This window comes from Balaenoptera acutorostrata, chromosome 1 (assembly GCF_949987535.1).
Source record: "Balaenoptera acutorostrata chromosome 1, mBalAcu1.1, whole genome shotgun sequence".
Lineage (NCBI taxonomy): Eukaryota > Metazoa > Chordata > Mammalia > Artiodactyla > Balaenopteridae > Balaenoptera > Balaenoptera acutorostrata.
The window spans coordinates 12155374-12170635 of NC_080064.1; the positions used below are offsets into that span (position 1 = coordinate 12155374).

At 48.8% G+C, this 15262-nt stretch overlaps 2 protein-coding genes across 2 annotated transcripts in view; one reads left to right on the top strand and one right to left on the bottom strand.

The window, feature by feature from the left end:
• Window positions 1-5513, top strand: part of DNAJC16 (DnaJ heat shock protein family (Hsp40) member C16) — a 37645-nt gene extending 32132 nt beyond the window's left edge. The window contains exons 12-15 of the mRNA XM_007174959.2: window positions 630-710; window positions 802-900; window positions 1473-1643; window positions 2149-5513. Coding sequence (XP_007175021.1) covers window positions 630-710; window positions 802-900; window positions 1473-1643; window positions 2149-2548 — 751 coding nt within the window. The 3' untranslated portion in view covers window positions 2549-5513. The remainder of the gene's footprint in view (window positions 1-629; window positions 711-801; window positions 901-1472; window positions 1644-2148) is intronic.
• Window positions 5514-6495: 982 nt separating this feature from the next.
• Window positions 6496-14887, bottom strand: AGMAT (agmatinase). The gene is made up of 7 exons (XM_007175159.2): window positions 14589-14887; window positions 13361-13563; window positions 10802-10850; window positions 9555-9750; window positions 8937-9116; window positions 7443-7527; window positions 6496-6697 (listed from the first exon to the last, which is right to left on the bottom strand). Exons 1-7 carry the CDS (start codon window positions 14885-14887, stop codon window positions 6624-6626), a joined length of 1086 nt encoding a protein of 361 aa, XP_007175221.2. The 3' UTR covers window positions 6496-6623.
• Window positions 14888-15262: the final 375 nt, after the last annotated feature.

The window sequence follows — 15262 nt, forward strand, 5'->3', positions numbered from 1 at the left end:
AATAAAATTTCAGAACACCTAGTGGAGATCTTGAGAAGTCAACTTTTTCCTCCCTTCTCCTCCCCTCTGGGCCACATCTGAATTATTCTGGCCAGAAAAAAAAAAAAAAAAAATCAAAGGAAATAATTCCACAGACCTTTTAGTCACCTGATACTACCCTTGACACTAGAATGTTCCTCCATGTTCACAACTTAAATCGTTTGTTACCCCTCTTACTGTTTCCTTCTGCAGAATTTATTCAGCACAGCCTGAGACACAAAAACTTTTTGAATAAGTGATCTGTGCATTAGAACAGTGAGGGAAAAATCTCTGCTTTCACCACCACCACCACCAAAAAAAACCTCTATTTGTATGAGATTAGAAAGTGTCAGACTTCCCTGGCGGTCCAGTGGTTAAGACTCTGCACCTCCAACGGAGGGGTTACGGGTTCAATCCCTGGTTGGGTAACTAAGATCCCACAAGCTGCACGGCGCAGCCAAAAAAAAAAAGGTGTTTGTTGATGTGAAAGCTTTTTGGTTTGGGGTTGTTTAGGGGTGTCTTTGAGCCAGAGAGAAGAAACCTAAAACCGTTAATTGACACGTCACAGCAGCCCACATAGAGCTGACCAGAGCCTGTGAACTTCCTTTTAGGCGGGAAATGATGCCCCTTCTGTCCCTGGTCTTCTCTGCCCTCTTCATCCTCTTCGGCACTGTCATCATTCAGGCTTTCAGGTAAGCGCCTCCGTGTCTGCTCAGCGCCGTGTCTGAAGGGTGAGCCCCAAACCTTACAAACCTTCTGTAAAACTCCTTTTCCTTACCTCAGTGACTCAAATGAGGAGCGAGAGTCAAGCCCTCCAGACAAAGAGGAAGCCCACGAGAAGACCGGGAAGACAGAGCCGAGCTTCACCAAGGAGCCCAGCAGGTTGCCCTAACCAAACGCCGGCACCTCGCCCTCAGTAGCAGCCCCGCAGACCGCGGGGTCTGATAAGCAGCGTCCGAGGGTCTAGTACAGCTCAGAACCCTGGCTCCCCTCCTTGTGTGAGATGTGGATTTAGGCAAGAGTCGCAGCTGAGGAGCGTTGACTGAGACTGCCTAGGCGTTCAGACACAGGACTAGTTATCTTCTCCTCAGTACCCTGAGTTTCTCAATCCCAGATTTAATAATGAAGGCGGGAAGGAAGCAAAGAAGCATGTCAGGGAGGTGCTAGATGAGCCAGAAGCAGAGAACGGTGCGTCACCATAACTGTGTTGACGGCCTTCATCCTGTCCTAAAGCCGCTTCTACACCAACTGAACGGCAGCGCCGGCAAGGCTCTTTATAGGCCCGGGATAAGCAAATCGGGGTCAGTCCCGCCCTGCCCATGTGTCAGGCTCGAGACTATTAAATAACATATCTAGTCTGGTTAGAATATATCATTTTCTTCCACTTGTTCCTTTTAAAAGTCATGGCATTCCCTTATCCTACAAGATCTTAATTCCTCAGTTTTTCTCCACAGCAAGATTCCTAAAAAAGGCTTTGTGGAGGTGACCGAACTCACAGATGTAACGTACACCAGTAACTTGGTACGCCTGAGGCCAGGCCACATCAACGTGGTCCTCATCCTGTCAAATTCCACCAAGACCAGCCTGCTGCAGAAATTCGCTTTGGAGGTCTACACGTTCACTGGGTGAGCTCCTGTGTGCACATGAGAGGGGGCGGGGGGTGTGGAAGGAGAATGGGGAGAGCCTGCATTCTTGGGTAAGGAGGGAGCTGGAGGGGCTTTATCCATGCAGCATGATGTTGCCTGTGACCTTTCTAACCCAGGCCTCTAAGCCATCATGTGGGGACCTTTCTTCCCCTTGACTGTTGGTTCTGAACAGAAGAGCTTGAACTCAGTCTTTGCTGAGCCCTTTCAGGAAACTCTCTTCTCTAGCTCTTGTGTCTTTTCCTGAAGCCAGACACTGAGAGTGATGTGAGTGACACCCAGCAAGGGACAGGAAATGGATGAGGGGCTCTTGCCGCCATTGTAGAAGCCCTCCGGGTCCCGCAGAAATCCTTCGTTTCTTCCGTATTCAGGCCCCACCCAACACAAAGCCTTTTCCTATTATTTAAAATCTGACTGAGGTACTTGTGTTCCCTGCGACTAAATGTGTCGGGAAATACCCTAAATCCTCCTTCTGTCCTTCCTACAGAAGCAGCTGCCTGCACTTTTCCTTCCTGAGTCTAGATAAACACAGAGAATGGCTGGAATACTTACTAGAATTTGCTCAAGATGTGGCCCCGATCCCAAACCAGTACGACAAGCATTTCATGGAGCGTGACTACACGGGCTACGTACTGGCTCTGAACGGCCACAAGAAATACTTCTGCCTCTTCAAGCCCCAAAAAACAGTCGAAGAGGAGGAAGCCATGGGGTCGTGCAGTGACCTTGACTCTTCCCTCCATCTGGGTGAATCTCGAGGGAAATCTTCTTCTGGCCTTGGATCCAGGCCCATCAAAGGAAAATTGAGCAAGCTGTCCTTATGGATGGAACGGCTGCTGGAAGGCTCCTTACAGAGGTTTTATATCCCGTCATGGCCTGAACTAGACTGAGAATTTCAAAAAGAGGCTCGAACTCTTCAGACTTTTTAACAGGCCCCTGTGAACAGGTATTTTCAGGACTCAAACTATCACAATGGACAGAGTATAGATTTTAGATTATTCTTCCAGAACAGTGGCTAGAAGAATCTTTCCTTTGTCCTGTTCTAACCTAGGAGTGAAGAACACCACACGCTGAATTCCCCAGATCAGAATACTTTCCTTTGGGTCTTTTTTCCTCATTTGAATGCCACACTATTTAAAATAGACTGCTCATTCCCTCTTCCGTTGTCGCCCCGCCCCGTGCTCGCCGCCCCCCCTTCCCCCATCCTGTCTCTGTGCTGTGGGAGAAGCACAGGGCTGGACCCTGCAGCAGAGCCTGGGGGGACCTCGCGAGCCTGGTGTGCTGGTCGGGCCATCTCTCGCCGACCCAGCCTCGGCCGTGCTTCTGCCGCGGTGCATGCTGTAACGGTGGGACAACCCACCGCAGCTTCTGGGCCCTGTGTCTCAAAAGAGGCCTAGTTCCAAGCGATCTTACATTAATGGTTTTTTTGGTAGTAAATGGCTAAAAGTATATTTGGGGGGTGTCCTCCTACAACAGCTTGTCAGCCACGGTTTTAAAAGGTTAGGAATGAGTGGGGTTTCTGCACGTACGTTCGGTTTTCTTCCCAAGACAAGAGAAGGGAGGGCTGGGCAGTGCCTGAGCGATGCCTTCGTGAGCATCCCATCAGCCCCCTCCCGAACACTAAAGGTAGCCGGGGAGGGATCCACGTGGCGAGAAGTACTGTAATGACCTTGAGCCATTTACCTGTATGTTTTCAGATGCCTTTCTGCCTCTGTCAGTTGTAGGGTATGGATATTAGGAGCCATAACTTGTAATCTTGCTCTCTGAACATAGAGATAAGCTGCTATAAGCCAGTAGATGTTAAACTGAAGACACGTCATTCCTGCCGTGAGTCAGGCTCAAGGAACCTCTTCCCTACAGTGATGTCTCTTTAGTAAAATATCAGACATATCTTTGTATCAAGGAACTTAAAATTTCTCAGCAATTGTATTTTGAATACTGTTACCCCAAAAGTGCTGTATCTTCAAGTCCTCTTTGGTGACAAGTGAGCCAAGACACGTTCTAGACTCCTGTTTTGCTCACTTTGAGCTTCTGGCCTATATTTTGATGTCTCATCTTAATTGTTTTCACTCTTAAGCTACAACTGCTTCACCAGTAACAGGGTCAGACCTGTCATCAGCACCCCAGCTCGCTGAGCTCCAGTGAACGATGGACCCCAGGCGGGGCCCTACCAGCCAGTTAGAGAGCTTACCTTTTCTTCTTAGAGCACAACACCAGTGGAGTTTGGACAACCTCAGAGAGTTCAAATGTCAAAACAACTTGCCTTTTTGTAAAGTGAAGGGTCAAAATCAGTGATGGGACAAAATAGGTTAATATTTTCTTTAATCGTAATTGCTTTAAACTAAGCCATTTGGATTGAGCTACAGTGGCAAGTAACAAATTATTTGAGCCCAGAAATTCCTAGTTTTCATGGAATCTATAGCTTTATTTAAAAAAATAAATCACTGCCAGGCTTTATTTTTCCACATGGTCCTCTAAAAGTGGATGTTTATTCTGATTGCCGTATCTCATGGCACCTGGCCTAGGTAGAACTGATCAAGGAATTCATTTTTGGCTCTGTGATGCACCATGTCCTCAAAATTACTTTCTGCATCTCTTATGGCCAAGTTGCTTATATGAGTAGTGTTTTGGTTCAGTGGTAGGTTTTTATCTTTTTAATTTCTGGTACTAATGGGATTCCTGACCTTAATTTCTGAAAACCAAAAACACCCCAGATTCATTCACTTTAAAAAATTGTATCATTAAAATAAAAAGCACCTTCAGACAGCTGCACCTTTCATTTGTATAAAGAAAGTGATAATGGTAAAAATGTTCCCAGGAAATATTTCAATCCAAAAAAGTCATCTACAGATCCGTTTGGGGGCTGGTAGCTATGTCCCCCAAGAGGAAACTGGGAAGCTTTCAAACTGACCTTTACCCTTGACCACCCAAGCCTTTCCTCCTGAATGTCATTTCCATGAATTTGTTTACTTTTGTGTCAAATGTATGAGCCACTGTCCTGGTCAGCCAATGCTATCATTTCTCTTACTCACATATGTAATCACACAGACCCAATTTTGGCTTTAAGTTAACTTCCTAGTCTTCGAGTATCTTGAAACTGACAACGTTGATGTTTTCAGAGGTGGGTTTTTCTGATTGATACAGACTGTGCATCATGTTGAGCAGATGGGGACAACTGGCCTAAAACAAGCCTTTGTAGATATACGCACCCATTTAAAAAAAATTTTTTTATTAGCCCAGGTGTCGGTGGCACAATCTAACACAGAGTTCATCACCTCCAACTAGGCAACATTTCAGCGAGCAAGCCTGCCCTAACTCCCATTAGGCACCACAGTCTTGCTGCCATCGCTTATTGACCATGAAAACTTGGTTGTGGTTTCAAATAATAGGTTGATTCCCTCTTTATTCAGTACATAAATGTTTTCCTGCTATAGAAAGAAGTGGGATCTGAATGTGTTTTAAGTGATTTGCATTGTTTGTGGAAAGGGATTAGGAGCAAACAAACGTTTTTTTCTAAGTAAAATTCTTGAAAAGCTGATGCAAAACATTCTTTACAGCTGAAACGCTGGTCACGTCCAAATACCTGACGTTGTCCCTTGAAACAAACGCAGCATGTCTGCTGCCGAATCTGTTCAGTTTGTCAAGGAGGATGATTATACTTTCGAGACAGACCTGAAAAGAAGGTGAATATTTTGCACTTTTGATACTCTTAGGAACAAATAACTTATTTGGCAAATGGTGTCTTTTTTATGTTGTTTTTGTTTTGTATTGTGAACAGGCACTGAAGCTGATGTTATTTTGTTTTAAGAATATTACAGACTGGAAACAGAAATAAACTATTTTAATGTGTGATGATTATGGGTAGCTCTTATGTCACGAGATGATGATTTGACCATGGACACATTATCAACAAAATTGAATTCGCATGTAACTCAACACATGCTCAAGGTCATCACGCCTCCACTGCAGATTTCAGGAATTGCTGTCATAGAGGGTGGGTCAGCTTGAAGAGAAGATAATGCAAAACTGAGGCTCAGAGGGAGCGGGTTAAGGAAGGCTCACTAAGAGCCAGCTGATGTCACCTGGTTTAGAAGACATTCGTGCATCTTCCTGGGCTTTTGAGTGGGAAGTTTCTTTATTAGGATCTGCATGTTATTTTTTCTTTCAAACTTTTTTTATGTTCACGATGGTCCTAAAACCAAGATGCTCCTCAGAGTAGGGGCTGTATTTTAAAGGAAGATACTATAGAAATATGGAATGTTCTTCTACAGTATTATTTCATAGGGTTTTTTCATTTCATTCCTCCAGACTTTTTTTTTAAATTTATTTATTTATTTATTTTTGGCTGCGTTGGGTCTTTGTTGCTGCGCCTGGGCTTTCTCTAGTTGGGGCGAGCGGGGGCTACTCTTCGTTGCGGTGCACGGGCTTCTCATTGCGGTGGCTTCTCTTGTTGCGGAGCACGGGCTCTAGGCGCGTGGGCTTCAGTAGTCGTGGCTCGTGGGCTCTAGAGCGCAGGCTCAGTAGTTGTGGCCCACGGGCTTAGTTGCTCCGCGGCATGTGGGATCTTCCCAGACCAGGGCTCGAACCCGTGTCCCCTGCATTGGCAGGCGGATTCTTAACCACCGCGCCACCAGGGAAGCCCCTCCTCCAGATTTTAGATAATCTTAAACTAAATTCTCCATCCCTTTCCCCTTTATCCTCCATCACCATTCATCAAAGGAAAAAAAAAATCAAAGCAGCACAAGTGCATTTTTGTTTTAAGTTAATTCAAACATCTTAGGAATATTAGCTGTTTGGATTAGAGTTCTACCGTAAGCCCCGACTGTAGAGCCACCAATGACACTTTTAGCAGAACGTTTTATTGGCATAAGCTCTTTAGTGCTCGGATTGCTTGCACATAAGCTCTTGTGGAGAACCTGTCATCCAGGCAAGCTCTTGTTTATCTTGAACGTCGTAGCACAAGACTCAGACAACTGTCACTTTGGGGAGAACACACAGCATCTCAAACAGCAGGTTAGCCGCCACGAGGGCTGTGTTTCCTACAAAGCAGTGAAAAACCCAGACGTGAACACCGCCCAGACCGCCTCCCGAGGCCGAGCCTCTTGGGCTCCTCAGCCTTTGTCCCTCTGTGCTTCCTCTTCCAGAGTCCTGCCTTGCGCGCTCCTCTGCGGTTCCCCACCGCCCCGTGGACATGCTTTCCCCGGCGTTCTCTCCATCAAGCATCATTCAGAAATGGTATTTTAAAATTCAGAAGGCTCTCTGTTTATCCTGAGAACAGATTTCCCCCAAAGGAAAACCTATCATGTTGGTGTGTAGCGTATTTACTATCTATCCTCTAAGGCTAACAGGTCTAACCCTGTAAGCTTTTCTAGATTAAAATTATTGGGATGGCATCGGCTTTGAATCTCTCTCCTAAACCAGCTAACTCCCCCACTTTATCAATATTAATAAATATCATTTATGCCTTGAGAACTCACTTTTCAATGAAATATCCAAGGCAGCTGGCACTGGGCAGCCCTATCGCTGAACTGCATGCTGGTTTTTCTCTCTCTTCTGCTGACGGGTGGGCCAGCTAACAACCCTTAGCCGCCTCCCAGGGGTTTTGTTAGGGTTCATTAGCTCACATCCATACGGTGTACAGTAACTGGTTTATTTTCCTCACTGTAGGACATACTCAGCCGGTTCCCGAGTGATATAAAGGGACCCATCCATCTACTTATTAACTAGATTAATACAATTTAAACTAGCCGCTGCCTACGGGTCACATTTGTCTCCCTTACTCACCAGAAGGATCGTACGGCGGTGAAACCTCCACAAGATCACAACCCACCACGTTCAGGCCTTGACAACCCCGGATGATCTCCAGAGCCTGTCCAAGATGAAGCTTGAGTTGTCCAGAGAGGTAATCATTGACAACAGAAAGCAACCAGTAGAGGCCTCCATGGCTTTCTCCCAACACGGGCCTGCCCTTCGACTTGGAACTGTCGCTTTCCCTCAATAACCATTCATTGACCACCAGGCACCCTGGTGGGATCACAGAGGCAAACAAACCAATCGCTTCAATGCCAGCATGAAGGGCTTCAGGAATAGTATGAGCACATGTCGCAGCCTGAAGAGGCTGGGGACGGCTCCCCCAAGGTGCAACCACTTAGCTCAAGGAACTGACCAACCAGAGGAGTAGGGGGAGGGCAGCCCAGGGAGAGGGAAAGATGCATGCAAAGGCGCCAAGACGGAAGAAGTACTAGTAGTCAGACGTGGCCGGAGATAGGATGAGTGAGGGGGGTGGCAGGAAGAGCGTCACTTTGCTTCCGTTCTGCAGGTGGAAAGCGGGAAGGATGCGAAGCCGAAGAATGAGAAGTGTGTTCTAGAAAGCCGACGGGAACTGGGAAAGGCTTCAGAGAGCCAGTTATGACCGTCCTCCTTTCCGAGAGGATAGAAGATAGTTGATGAGCTCAAGCAGTCTTCATTCATTTACTCCAGTATCTGTGAGTACCTCCTGCTTATACGTCAGACACTCTCCTCGGCTCGGAGAGTAGTGAACAGAGCAAAGGTCCACCCCTGGGGCTTTCCTTCTCGGTACAGCCATGCTCCAGCTCTGCCTCCCCGTGCTTATGCTGAGCATACCATGGAAGCTCTCTTCGGGGGTTTCTAAAACTCTTGAACTACCCTGGGAGGTGTTAATCCCACTATGCATACCTTTAAAATTTAACCCCAAAAAGGTAAGTTTGGTGTCTGAACAGGGGGCACTACAGTATTGTCCCCATGAACAGGTGGACCAGAGGCAGAAAGACCAAATAACGGACTATTATATCCCAGATAAGAAACGAGGGGGCTTCTCTGGTGGCACAGTGGTTAAGAATCCGCCTGCCAATGCAGGGGATACGGGTTTAAACCCTGGTCCGGGAAGATCCCACATGCTGTGGAGCAACTAAGCCCATGCACCACAACTACTGAGCCTGTGCTCTAGAGCCCGCGAGCCACAACTGCTGAGCCCGCATGCCACAACTACGGAAGCCCGCGTGCCTAGAGCCTGTGCTCCGCAACAAGAGAAGCCACCGCGATGAGAAGCCTGTGCACTGCAACGAAGAGTAGCCCCCACTCGCTGCAACTAGAGAAAGCCGGGGCGCAGCAACAAAGACCCAACGCAGCCAAAAATAAATAAATAAAATAAATAAATTTTTTAAAAAAAAGAAACGAGGGCCCTTGCCAAAATCAGTCACTCACCCACTAAGTAAGTATCCTCACCCACAGGAAGTGTCACTGGTGGAGCCTCCTTACCTGACTAGGGGTGAGACCAGCAATTTCGGGTGTCCCTGTCCCTGGGGCATAGGCAGGGTCCAAGCCATCGATATCAAAGCTGATATAAATGGGTCTGACTCCCATCTGCTGCCTCACTTTCCCCATCAGAGGAACCAGTGACTTCATCCAGCAGTCTTCGGCCAGGACCACCCGGAAGCCCTGAGAAAGAATTGAAGAGCAGAAAGTTGACACTTAGGCCTGGCAGCATTTATTGGGCATTTCCTATAGGCCTACCCCGTGCTCAGCTTATGTGCACCTCAAAGTTGACCCTCGATCTCCATGAGGAGGAAACTATCATCCCCATATCAGACCCATCGCCTTGGGTCTGGACCTCCTCCACTCTTTTCCAAGCCAGCAGCATCCAAGGGCTTGGTTTGTTTCTGCTTGTCTCCCCTCCCCAGCAATAAGAGGCCTCCTCTGCCTCATGAACTACCATCCCCGCTCCTATCTGCTCCACATGATGCAAACTCACCCTTCTGTCCCCACTTTGAGCTTGATTAGCAAAGTCCCTTTGAATCCCTAGCCTCCATTGAGTGGGCAATGGAGAGGAAGGCACTTTGGGGCCGGGGACAGAGGGAGGGGCTTTTGGCCTGTCACCTGGCTCCGGCTGTATCTGTAGGTATCCAAGGTCATGGAAGAGCCCCGGATGCCGATCTGTACCACGCGCTTACAGTCCAGGAGTCCCTCGTCCACGCACCGGCGGAAGGGCGTCCCGTGATAGAGCTTCTCACCCAGGGCCGTGTCCGCCGTGTCCATGTGTGCGTCCACATGCACCAGCCCTACAGGCCCATGCCTGATGACAAGAGGGCAGCTCAGAGGCTAGGTCTCCCAGTGGGGCCTGAACCACCACCCTCCAGGCCACCAAAACTTGATGACAATTCATAGCCGTGGAGGGGGAACCTGGCATCAGTTACCAGCCTTGCAACTGGTTTCTGTCTTCAAACCACTTAGCTTCTCAGAAGAACAATAAGCTCAGAGAAGTCAGGCAGAAAATAGTCATGTGCTTTAGCTGACACTTCCTACCTCTCACCCAGAATTTTCTTCACTTACAGATGGAGAGGGCTGGGAGGATGAAAATAAAGGGTGGCAGCTCAGGTGAGCTCGTCTGAAGGCTCAACTAACCAGCACCACCCTTTCTCCAACTGCGGTACCAAGAAGCAGCTTCCACTCAGCTCTCTCTCTATAATCCCCATCAACCCTGCCAGCCGCCCAAAAAAAAACAGACAATCCAAATCAGTGCCAGGCAAACACAGCTTCCAGAAAAGCCTTGTACCCACCCACCCACCTCCAACCAGAATGCCACCCACATAGCTTTCCTCTATATGAATTCTGGAGCTGCACCACCTTGGCCCATCTGTCTATTTCTCAAACTAACTAACCAAAATTAGTCAATCCCTGGTAGATTTTCACTACTGGAAAAATCCATCTTCTCATCCTCCGGGAAAGGGGCCCTTTCAGGAAAAAACAGGGCCTCTCCTCAGCAAGCAACACCATTGTGCCTGTCAGTATTCATATTTGGCCTTTGCAGCAAAACAGAAACTGAAGTTAACTGGGGTTGTGTATTTCACTAGGGGCTCATCTTCCAAAAACAGAGGCAAATGCTGAGCTTGCATACCAGAGCAGATCTAGGGCAAGGGCGGGTGGCCAGGGTGTTAATAATAAATTGTCTTGGCTCCCATCTGGTGACTGACAGACACACCTGGAGCTCGACCTTAATTTTGATCCATAGAAGCAACTCAATGGGGAATTTCCTATCATCCCCAATAACCTGAGCCAGCAGAGGTCACCTGATGCCATCTAGCAGAAAACAACTCATTCCCCAGCTCCGGCCTTTTGGGACTTACTTTTCTGCCATCGCTTGCAATATAGGATAGGTGATTGTGTGATCTCCACCTTCAAGGAGAAAAAAAAGAAGAAAACCTCTGGAACGTGGATAAGATTCGAGGACCATGTATCACCTAAAACGATCTTTAATTTGCCCAATTCTGCCACCCTTTCGATTAGACTGGAAGAACTATAACCCCAGCTAAAATATGATCTTGTTCAGTGGTGGGGAAATGGCCACTAAATGTTTGACATTACATTGTCATTTAAAAGAGGAAATTAAATTAAGGCTTATAGGGAAAATGCTCAGACCAGCTCTGTCCAGTTGAACTTCCTGCAGTGACACGCATGTTCTGTATCTGCACTGGCCAACATGGTGCTTACTAGCCATTGGCTACTGAAATGTGGCTCATGCAACTGAAGAATTGAATTTTTTATTTTATTTAATTGTAATTCATTTAAATAGCCACATGTGGCTGGGGGCTACCATAATGGACAGCACAGACCTAGAAAAGTATTACCATTGATAATTATTAATAACAACAATAGCTAATATTTATGGAAGCTTAAAACATGCCAGTCACAAAGCTGGGCACTTTATATGCACTTTTGTTATATGCCCCTGACACAATATAAGAAGGTAGGTGGTGGTATTTTTATTCCCATATTACAGATAAGGAAATGAAGCATGAATAGCTAGTGAGAGGTGGAGCTGAGATTTCAAACCACGTCAGCCAGAAACCCCACTCCTTACCACTATGCTCTGCAGGCTAGGCCCTCTCATTTGGCAAAAATAAATTTGGGTATTTAGAAAAAGGTACTATTTTGACTATTGGTGAACGGGAAGAGAAAGAACTGCTACCGTGAGAGTGGGGCAGGGTGGGGGAGGGTAAGAGGAAAGCTGCTCTATAGATTGACATAGACCTGACAAGAGGAAAAGACCCCCTTGCAGTTCTCTCAAATAAAGTCATTGAAATAATGTCCTTGAAATAGTTAAAAAGTCACAACTAAGTCCCTGCTGGCAGCCTCCTCAGGCCTGGCATCAAGGGCTGGGACAAGGTGAGGTGGATAGAGGCACTTGCCGGATGCAAAATTGAAGGGACACCAAAAAAAAAAAAAAAAAAAAAAACTCAGTAATTGGGGAATTCCCTGGCGGTCCAGTGATTAGGACTCTGCGCTTACACTGCAGGGGGCCTGGGTCCCAACCCTGGCCAGGGGACGAACGAAGATCCTGCAAGCTGTGTGGCCAAAAAACAAAAAAAAAAACTACTCAGTAATCAAGATAAATACTATTTTAATGTAATATTTTTAAAAATCAAAATCAATGCAAAAAAAGAATCCATGATAGGGACTTCCCTGGTGGCACAGTGGTTACGAATCCGCCTGCCAATGCAGGGGACACAGGTTCGAGCCCGGGTCTGGGAAGACCCCACATGCCGCAGAGCAACTAAGGCTGAGAGCCACAACTACTGAAGCCTGTGTGCCTCAGAGCCTGCATGCTGCAACTACTGAGCCCGTGTGCCTAGAGCCCGTGCTCCACAACAAGAGAAGCCACCGCAATGAAAAGCCCGCGCTACTTTATTTTATTTATTTACTTTTCCTTTTTATAAATTTATTTATTTTATTTTATTTTTGGCTGCGTTGGGTCTTTGTTGCTGCACGCGGGCTTTCTCTAGTTGCGGTGAGCAGGGGCTACTCTTCGTTGCAGTGCACGGGCTTCTCATTGCGGTGGCTTCTCTTGTTGCGGAGCACGGGCTCTAGGCGCGTGGGCTTCAGTAGTTGCAGCATGTGGGCTCAGTAGATGTGGGACGCAGGCTCAGTAGTTGTGGCACACAGGCTTAGTTGCTCCGAGGCATGTGGGATCTTCCCGGACCAGGGCTCGAACCCGTGTCCCCTGCATTGGCAGGCTGATTCTTAACCACTGCGCCACCAGGGAAGTCCCTTTTTTTTTTTTATTTTTGGCTGCGTTGGGTCTTCATTGCTACGCGCGGGCTTTCTCTAGTTGCGGTGAGCGGGGGCTCCTCTTCCTTGCGGTGCACAGGCTTCTCACTGCGATGGCTTCTCTTGTTGCAGAGCATGGGCTCTAGGCACGTGGGCTCAGTAGTTGTGGCACATGGGCTTTGTTGCTCCACAGCATGTGGGATCTTCCCGGACCAGGGCTCGAACCCGTGTCCCCTGCATTGGCAGGCGGATTCTTAACCAGTGTGCCACCAGGGAGGTCCCCCATGATAAACTTTAAAGAAAGATAGGATCAGCAACTGTGCTGTTCTGAGCCATATTGGAACCTGAGGCAAAAAGGGAAATCAGTAATATGTATTGCTGACTTTTTGGCACCCCTTAAATTTTGCACCAAGGTGAATGCCTCACTTGCTTCACCCTGGTCCATCCCTGTCAGTCACATTAGTCCAAAAATGTAAATATCCTCTCCCCAGGGGTTAAAATAAATGAACTAAAAATGTTCCCTTTCCTACTGTCTCCATATTGACAGTGGCTCACCCTGGAGAAGTAACCGTACTCCAGCTCATGATAAATAGACCCTGAGCTCAGAGAACTACCCTCTCCCTTGCAGATGCCATTACCCAAGGTCAGAGGAATACAGCCAGCTGCTACAATTTTCTGATAGGCTTCTCGAATTAGGCGGCAGCTGTCCTGAAGGTTGTAAAGATTGACATTCACATCGCCTAGGTCTGCAACCATGAGGGACTGGAAGGGGAGAGCTCCTGTGCTAGGGTTGGCTGGCCGAAGCAGCACTGATTCTTCGCGGATCCGTCGGGGTCCAAATCTGGAGGAGAAAGAATCAGCCTGTGAGCCATCCCTAAAGGTTTAGAGGCTCTGCCTAGGCCGGGGCTTCCCAGGCTCTGTGCTGGGGCTGGCTGACTCTTTGTTGCAGGGGGTAGGGGTCATCCTGTATATTGCAGGATGTTTAGCAGCAGCCCTGGTCTTTACCCACTAGATGCCAGTAGCACCCCTTCCCCCACGTTGTGATAACCAAAAATGCCTCCAGACTCTGCCAAATGTCCCCCGGGGGGAAAAAGTCACACACACACACACACACACACACACACACACACACACACACACGGTGAGGACCACTGATCTAGGCTATATAGTGAAGAGATTAAAGGTACAGACTTAGAAGCCCACCAATCACCAATTTACTAAATGGCATTAGATAATTTCTTAATCTCCCTGAGCCTCAATTTCCTAAACTGTTGCTGCGGAATCTAAATAGCTGATGTTCAATAATTAGAAAAATCGATTTTACTTCCTCTACCTTGATCTTAGGAAAACTGCCTTATTTTGGGGACTTCCCTGGCGGTTTAGTGGTTAAGACTCAGCATTTCCACTGCAGGGGGCATGCAGTGATCCCTGGTGGGGGAACTAAGATCCCCGCAGGCTGCGCGACCAAAAAAAGGAAACAAAATTGCCTTATTTGGAGCAAATTCTTGAGTCAGGTGACATCTAGAGGTTTGGGGAAGGGGCAACCAGCTTCTGTTCTCAAACCTAATGTCCCCTGCTTCTGTAAACCGGGGGTACCCACAGCCACCATCCCAGCTAGGCCAGGGAATGGGGCAGGGAGAAGGCTCAGTCCTTGAACCCCCTTTCTTTACCAATGGATGACACGGCTGAGCCCTCAGGGTTGCTTGAGGGAAACCAGCCGTCTCTCAAAGGATTAGGGGCACTTTGGAGCCAGGCACTGGCTTCCAACTCGACCCTGGGTGAGGGAAAGCGCCTCTCCATGAGTTTTGTGTGCGCAGTGGCCGCCAGGCTGTCCCAACACGTGTCCCCGAGTCCTTCGGGGCTTACCTCGCCCCGGGCCGGTTGGAGGTCCCAATGTCCAGCGGCACCCCGATGAAGGCGGCATCCAGCCCCTCGGGGGAGGCCTGCACGGGCAGCCGCATCATGGAGCAGATGCCCACCGACCGGGCCACGAACTCGGAGCTGGGAGGTTGGTTCCGGGGGGCGTCGGAGGCCTGGCGGCTCTGGCTGCCGCCGGGGTCGCAGAGCCCCGCGGCAGGACGCGCGCGGCCCCCGGGAGCCAGGCCCCGCGCGCCCCCGCCGCCCCCCAGGCCCCGGGCGCAGCCGGACGCCAGCAGCCGCAGCATCCCGCCCGCCCCGCTGGTCCCCGCAGCGGCCGGGGCGAGTGTGCCAGCGCCCGAGACGCCCCGGGCTCAAAGGGCAGGGGCGCCTGGAGATCCCGGGGGGTTGGGGGGGGAGGGGCCCAGGGACCGGGCCGCCCTCTCCCTGCACACCTTTCTGGACTTCGGCCTCTAGCCCCTTTCGTAAATAGAGCCAGGCCCGCGGCTCCCTACTGACGTCCACCGCACTGCCCCACGTGGGTCCCTCCCCACCAAAATCAGGCCCTTGGCAGCTTCTTCTCCCAGAGTAACACCTAATGCAACTTCCCTGGCAGTCCAGTGGTTAAGACTTTAGGCTTCCACTGCAGGGGGCCCGTGTTCGATCCCTGGTTGGGGAACTAA